General features: G+C 32.8%; 1 protein-coding gene and 1 long non-coding RNA gene across 2 annotated transcripts; one reads left to right on the top strand and one right to left on the bottom strand.

The window, feature by feature from the left end:
- Nucleotides 1–575: 575 nt before the first annotated feature.
- LOC112091150 lies at nt 576–1,347 on the bottom strand. Its single transcript, XR_002902003.1, has 3 exons — nt 1,264–1,347; nt 1,009–1,101; nt 576–928 (listed from the first exon to the last, which is right to left on the bottom strand). It is a non-coding gene; the product is annotated as an uncharacterized LOC112091150 (long non-coding RNA).
- A 590-nt stretch (nt 1,348–1,937) lies between these two features.
- LOC21390757 (probable aquaporin NIP7-1) lies at nt 1,938–3,053 on the top strand. The gene is made up of 4 exons (XM_010095705.1): nt 1,938–2,168; nt 2,263–2,457; nt 2,555–2,616; nt 2,831–3,053. The coding sequence occupies exons 1-4, from the start codon at nt 1,938–1,940 to the stop codon at nt 3,051–3,053; spliced, it is 711 nt and encodes a 236-aa protein (XP_010094007.1).
- The last annotated feature ends 4,947 nt before the right edge of the window (nt 3,054–8,000 follow it).

The following is an 8,000-nucleotide window of genomic DNA, read 5'->3' as shown; positions in this document are numbered from 1 at the left end:
GTGCATCAAATTTCTGATACTACACAAATAAAACTACTATGAATAATTTGAATAAAAATAAAATTAAACAAAAATACACTAAAATAAAATAAAATCACTACTAATTAAGTTAAAAATAAATTAAACAAAACAAAATAGAACTAATAAAAAACACAACAAAATAAGTTAAAAGTAGCTAGACAGATTGACAATATTATATAATTACAAACATATTCTAAATATGGAGTTTAAAATGATCATTTCGTTTAATTACTTCTTAACTTAAAATCTGATTCAAGACTCATTAGAAAACAGCCTTAAAAACTCCTAATAATTTTTCTCATAAATTGTAGTAAATGGCATATTTTAGACGCATTAAAAATGGCATATTTATTTATTTATTTATTTATTTATTTATTTATTTATTTATTTATTTATTTATTTATTATTATTATTTATTTATTTATTTTGCTTGGATTTTTAACATACTCGTGCATACTTGTACATGAAACTTATATGGGTTGGGGGATCTATCGTCCCACAATCAGTTAGTTGAAAATGGAGCTTTGAAATTATGGGCTCTATTGTTTTGATGATTAAAAGGAAAAAAAAAAAAAAAGAAACAAATAGATCAAATACAAAAAGATTTCACTAACATTGCAAACAATCCAAGAGCCCTTGATATTTATTATTTGTTCACACTTCCTTATTTTGTTCTACATAGTGAGTACAAAGAATATCACAAAGCAAAATATGACTAGAAATATTCTAAAAAAAATGCACAACAGAAAGAGGCCTGCTTATGCTTCCGGGAGAGATTTTACACTGTCCCAGATCCTGAGAGGTATGATCTCGCTAGCGAGAAGCTCTTTTCCTTCTGCTTTTTGTATTCGTTGTATCGCAGGAAGAAGTAACCAACATAATCGAAATCGATGGGAGATATCTTAGCCTGCAAAATATAGATGTAAGTTGTTCTAAATTAGGTTTAGGTGGCTTTTCAGGAGAAAAATCTTAGTGAAATAGATGTACCTGAATTATTCCCCATAATGCCCAATACAACTGTGAAGCTAACATGTAAGTATTTGCCTCGACGTAGAGAGCTTCAAGATCCTTTTCAGATACCTGTTTAGAGTTTTTAAGTGAAAAAGTAGTGTAAATTAGAATTAATAGTCTTGAAAATTAACAAAGGGATGAAATTAAAATTAGCTTTTACTTAAAAAGAAATTCCAGTTTGAGAAGCTTTCAAGCTTTGCATGCATGCTATGGCTCCGCTCCCCTTTATACCTCTTGTGGATTGTCAGGTTGTAAATAGTGCCTGAAAAAATGGTATTGTTCGTCCTTGCTTGGACATCTGTATTCACACCCAGATAAGCTATTATGAACAATTTCAGAGCAGGAATAAATCGAAATTTCGCACGTGCGGTAAGCGATAACTAATTAATTAAGGCCTTTTAGGAAGCCTTTGAAAGAGCTTAGTTCCCTCTTGGTTTTTCTTAAGAATTCTCTAATATGCACGATTTGAGGCCTAATCTTAACCATTAGACTATGCTTGTTTTCTTGGGGGTAATTAATTAACATTAGACTAGGCATCTTGTAATTGACTAGAATGTATCAATTCGATATGCAAATAGTACATGCATTTACACTTGAAAACGATCACTATATCAACAAATCTGTCAAAGAATTCTTGAGTCAACATTCATATTGAACTCTCTTTGTTCTTCTTAAAACCAAACTATGATTTCAGTTAAAGGTTTTAAATTTGCGGAAACCGAAAAAACGCCCTACATTCCAATCTGCTAGCATCAAAACCAGAATTTTTGGAGCATGATCTTTCATAAGAGTTGGACAAAACGTTAGTAAAAGACCGTGTCTGGTTTTCGATGAAATCGTAACTCTTGGAATTCTTACCCTCTAGTTTCCTGTTGTAGTCCAAGCAATGCGGTTCCATTTACCATATGCAGGTTGTGGCAGAGGCAGTGGGGACTTTCATCTTGATGTTCTGCATATGCGGGATCATAGCAAGCACGCAGACGACGAGTGGAGAAGTCGGTCTCCTAGAATATGCTGCCACGGCAGGCTTAACAGTAATAGTTGTGATCTTCTCAATAGGGTCTATTTCTGGTGCACATGTCAACCCTGCTGTCACATTAGCTTTCGCAATCTTTGGCCATTTTCCTTGGCCCAGGGTACTTAAAACTATTCTTTCTCTAATCATTTTTTGAATGCTTTTAAGCACAAAAAAAAAAAACTGGTGTGATCACATCCTTATTTTTTCCGAAGGTCCCCCTTTACATATTTGCGCAAACATTTGGTTCGACAACGGCAACATATGCTGGGAAGTTTATTTATAACTTGAAATCAGATCTTGTGCTTACCCGACCGCTACAAGGCTGCGCTTCAGCATTCTGGGTAGAGCTCATAGCAACCTTTGTTATAATGTTCTTGGTAGCCTCATTGACTCATCAGGCTCAATCCGTAAGTAAACATCTCTAAATTTGTACGTTCTTTGTTATATGATCATTATAAGTTTATTTAACATAGGTCTAATTTCTTCTTTTTCTTTTTTTCTCAGGTAGGACATTTGGCTGGTTTTGTTGTTGGTAGTGCTATTGGACTAGCCGTGTTAATAACAGGGTAAGCACAAAAACTCCAATATTATTCTCTACGTGTTGTAATGAAAAATGGCATTCATCGCGGGATAAATCTCCATTACTCATAAAAGGCGGGTCCCACTACCCACCTAGTGGGACCTGCCTTGTGTGAGTAGTGAGGTTGAATAGAAGTGTTCGTTGTAATTTAGTCGAACATTGATAATACTGACACGTTATCGCAAATATGTGTATTGTAGGCCTGTTTCGGGCGGGTCAATGAACCCCGCGAGGTCAATGGGAGCTGCAATTGTTTCGTGGAATTTTAATGACATATGGATATACATCACAGCTCCAACAATTGGAGCTGTGGGAGGCGCTCTCCTATTCCAATTTCTAAAGACTCAACATAGGCCTTGTAGTTCTCTGACCTCTCCCAATACTTCTCTATTTCATCAGTCCTTGGACTTTAGAGCAACCTAAAATGCATTTAATGCTAATATTGTTGTATGGATTGATCATACTAGTCAAACCAAAAGAAAAAAAAAGGATGAAGATTTAGTTGAAACAAGATTTTAGAGTGGAGGTAGACGAAACTGAAACCATGATTGAGACTGTAAAGAATATCCACTTCTTAATTTGCCTAGAAAGTTTAAGAGCTTATTTAATCTATAACCTATTATATAAACCCCTTCATGAGCGTTCTTGTCTCTTTATAAGGTTTACATGCTTCCTATATTCTTTTAAAAAACACTTCCACACTACAACAACAAAAAGAGTTATTAGCGACGACATTTATCGTTGCTAAAATTATAATATTTGCGACGACATGTCGTCGCCAAAAAGAAAATAAGATTTTTGAACGACTTGTCGTCGCATTCACTATTTATCGTCGCACAAAATTTCACTATTTGCGACGCCATATCGTCGCTAAAATTTGATAAATTATTCGCGACGACATGTTGTCGCTAATATCCGTTGGTGCCAAAACCAATCTGGCGCCAACAATTTTGGCGCCAGTTTGTCCATTATTTGCGACGACAGCTGGCAATGACGTGGCCAAAAAGAGGCAAAAAATTTTATGGTTTCCCGTGAATAGGTTCTAGATATTTTTTTGTTTTTTGCGACGACATATTGTTTTTTGCGACGACATATTCTTTTCAGGACGACTGTTATTTTATTAATTACTTTTTACAATAATAATTTGTACTTCTATTTTTTATTATTTATTTCCTTTTATTTAATCTTTCTTATTATTATAATATCATGAATTATATTTAATATTGGGTTTAAATATATAGAAATCTACAACATTAATTATTAAAATGAGAAAATATAAATAAAAAATTAAAATATTATTTGCGACGACAAATGTGGTCGCAAAAAATATAAGTCACGTCAACTAATTCTGCATCTTTTGTGGCGACCAAATTCGTAAAATATCATCGCAAATACTCAATGTCATGTCATCTTAACGATGTAACCGATGAAATAATTGTAACGACTCATTTGTGACGATTGTCGTCGCAAACATAATTATGACGACTGTTTGTCATCGCAAAATTGTTTTTTGTGACGAATCAATTACGGTGACAGATTTGTGATGACAAGTGGTCGCTAAAAATTTATTTACGACGACTTTGTATTTTTAGCAACAATCTTTTATCGTCGCTAATAGTCTTTTTTCTTGTAGTGGCCATTAACTTGTTACACTATGCCCGTTCACTTCGCTGATTCGAGTTTAAAATTCGAGTTGAGATGTGACTTTATGTGAGAGCTTTTTACTGTAGCAAAAAAGTTAGATGTGATTGTTTGTGATAGCTTTTTACTGTAGAAAAACTCGAATTCTAAACTCGAATCAGCGAAGTGAACGGAGATTTTTTTTAACCATTCCCGCCTTTCATTACGCACTTTAAAAAAAACAAAAACAAAAACAAAACAAAATAAAAACCGCACACATTGTAAATATATTAAACATAACGTTTACATATAAAGCGACTGTCATTTTTGTAAAAAGCGGTGTCGTTGCCATGTGATAAACGACGTGCCGGTTTATAGATACGAATGTCATTCGACCACTATCAGATCATAAAGAAAAGAGGGAGAATGAGTGAAATAGCATTAGAGTAATTAGTAAATTATAGAATATTTTTTAAAGTAGTGGATTATAGCATAATTTGATATTTTAAGTTTTAAATATTATTAAAAACTCAAAAATACCCTTAAGTCTTATTTCAAGCTCTCTCTTCTTCTCCTTATACTTAAGTTCACCATGGCCGGCACTGGCGACCGGCTCCCGCGACCAGTGACTATTTCCAACGGCCGGCTCCACTGACAAACTCCGGTGACTCTGGTGATCATTTTTTTGACGACTGTTTTCAGGCGACTGGTAAATACCGTATTTATTAGTAAATATTATACTTATCTAAAAATCCAGCCACTGACTCCGGCGACAGTTTAACACTATCTTTACCGATAAATACCGTATTTACCCATAAATATTATATTCATCCAAAAATCCGACCACCAACCCCGATGATAGTTAAACACTGTATTTAGCAGTAAATATTGTATTTATCGTTAAATAATGCATATCCCAAATTACTACTAAAGTATTTATGGGTGAATACAATATTTATTGTATTCAAATTCATAGTTATTAAAGTATTTATTAGTAAATACAGTATTTACCATATTCAAAATCATAATTACTAAAGTATTTACAATATAATATTTACTAGATTCAAACTTACTAAAATATTTACAGGTAAATACAGTACTTACCAGTATTCAAAATTTTAATTAATAAAGTATTCACCAGTAAATACAATATTTATCAGATTCTAAACACAAAAACAGACAAAATGCAAAACTAAACTTCACAAAAATTCCACAAATTCTCAAATCTCAATCACAAACACACTCATAAACACATATTACAAAATCATATTCAAACTGATCTGCAAAAAAGTTTTTAAACAAACGAAAAAACCAATTATAAAACCTAAACCCAAATCTCATATCTACACTAAAACAGAATCTCAAATCTAGTCACAAACTCGACGGTCACAAACCGAGAACCACCCAATCCGGAGAATAAAAAATGTCTACAAAACACAAAAACAATCCCAAAATCACAAACTAAGAACCATGTAATTAGATTAACCTGAGTGGCCTTGTCACGGCGGTTGCAAGATCTCTAGTCGAGACTAGTTCGCAAGGGTGACGAGATCTAGGGCGGAGATGTGTCTCGCCACTTAGGAAATATTTACTAAATTGTAATTACTAAAGTATTTACAATACAATATTTACTAGATTCAAACTTACTAAAATATTTACAAGTAAATACAATACTTACTAGTATTCAAAATTTTAATTAATAAAATATTTACCAGTAAACATAATATTTACCACATTCTAAACACAAACACAGATAAAATGCAAAACTAAACTGCACAAAAATTCCACAAATTCTCGAATCTCAATCACAAACACAATCATAAACTAGGGCTATTCAAAATAATTGCGAAACTGATACCGACCAAAGAAAATTGATAGAAAGCGAAATTGATTATCGGACGTCAGTTAACCGACCAACCACCACACATGGGCGTTGGTTCCGGTGGCCAAGGTCGTTGATTAAACCAAATCGACCGACTAATATTATACACTTAAAAAAAGAGTTTTGTAAAGTTGGAGGTTTGAACCTTCAAACTAAAGGGTAGAACAGCATTAACTAACCACTAAACCACATTGTCCTCATTAGTATTCTTGTGGTCTCAATAATATTTATTAATATTTTATGCTTTTTAGACTTTGACAACTAACAACTAAAGTTGCAAGAGTCCCACATAGAGAAGAGATGAAAAAATACTACATCAACTATTCTATATAAAGGATGTGAGTCCTTTAGACTCACACTTAATATTTTGTATGCTTTATTTTTTGATGGGTTTCAACAAAAGTTTTTTTTTCTCTTAATTTTGGCTATATTAATAGTTGAAATTGATGAAGAATAAATATATTTTAAAATTTTTTAATAAACTTTAGTTTTGGTGGGAACCCTGAAAACTAGTCATGGTTCAGGCAGTTAACCGAGTGAAGTTTGTCCTCTTTGGTTCGGTTTCGGTTTTAATTTTTTAAAAACTAACATGGTTGATTCGGTCACTAAACCGACTAAAACTGTCAGTTTTAAACTGACGAATAGTCCAGACATCAACACAATTACAAAATCAGATTCAAACTGATTTGCAAAAAGGTTTTTAAACAAAAGAAAAAACCAATTACAAAACCTAAACCCAAATCTCATATCTACACTAAATCACAATCTCAAATATAGTCACAAACTCGATGGTCGCAAACCGAGAACCACCCAATCCGGAGATTAAAAAATTCTCTACAAAAACAATCCCAAAATCACAAATCAAGAACCATGTAATTAGATTAACCTGAATGGCCTTGTCTCGGCGGTTGCGAGATTTCTGGTCGAGACTAGTTCACAAACGACATGGCGTTCGGTAGGTAAACTATTTGTTCTTTCTATATATACACGACAAGTTGTTTGATTAAGATACCGAAAGATGTTCCCCATTAGATATATTAACCGGCATGATATTTTCTATTCGTTATTAAGCATAAAAATAGCATTTTCATCATTAAATAGAAACACAAACGCATATTACGCTTTCATAAACCATATGCCGGTTTTAAGAGATAGCCTCATTTCTTGAAATTTTGTAAATGAGATGTCGTTTTATGGGAAATAATACTTCCTTTGTGGAAGTGTAGTTAGGAGTCAAGAGAAACGACAAGTTCCTCTAAGGAACACAACATGTCGTTTTGATAGTATCCCAAACGACATGAATTTCATCATACTATGCATGTGTGATTTTCTTCCCTCTTAGACGACAAGTGTTTAACTTTATTATATACAAAAACTAATGACGATAAGGATAGACAAATAATTAAAATAAGCAATACCAATTGATAAATAGTAAATACAAATGCATTATATTAATACTAGTAAAAGAAACGGAAATAGTAGAAAATAGCCTAATATGAAAAGCTTAAGAAAGTATATAGGCCAACTTTTAGTTATAAAAATTAATAGGCCATAACTTGTTAAGTTATGATTCATAACCAGATAAGTTATGGACAAACTTGTCAAGTTATGGTTCATAACTAGACAAGTTATGAACAAAAACCGTGATTTATGGACAATAACTTGTCAAGTTATGGTTCATAACCAGACTAGTTATGGACGAAAACAGTAATTTAGCATATTTATTAACTTATGTAAACTATTGACCTATTAATTTTAATTCATCTCAAGTCTTAGCCTATTTTCCTCTTTCTCCCTGAAATGGCTATAGTTAAGTGATATACATCGTATGTTATAATCACTAGCATTTTCGCGTGCTTCAAATATAT

This window comes from Morus notabilis, unplaced genomic scaffold (genome assembly GCF_000414095.1).
Source record: "Morus notabilis unplaced genomic scaffold, ASM41409v2 Scaffold1027, whole genome shotgun sequence".
NCBI lineage: Eukaryota > Viridiplantae > Streptophyta > Magnoliopsida > Rosales > Moraceae > Morus > Morus notabilis.
The sequence above is the reverse complement of the archived record's forward strand: the minus strand, read 5'-3'. Positions and strand labels throughout refer to the sequence as shown.

Excerpts from the sequence above, each read along its gene's own strand:
- LOC21390757 (XM_010095705.1), top strand. The coding sequence starts at position 1,938 with ATGCAGGTTGTGGCAGAGGCAGTGGGGACTTTCATCTTGATGTTCTGC. Across the intron at positions 2,169-2,262 it reads GCCATTTTCCTTGGCCCAGG|GTCCCCCTTTACATATTTGC; the intron begins GTACTTAAAACT and ends TTTTTTCCGAAG. Across the intron at positions 2,617-2,830 it reads CTAGCCGTGTTAATAACAGG|GCCTGTTTCGGGCGGGTCAA; the intron begins GTAAGCACAAAA and ends TGTGTATTGTAG.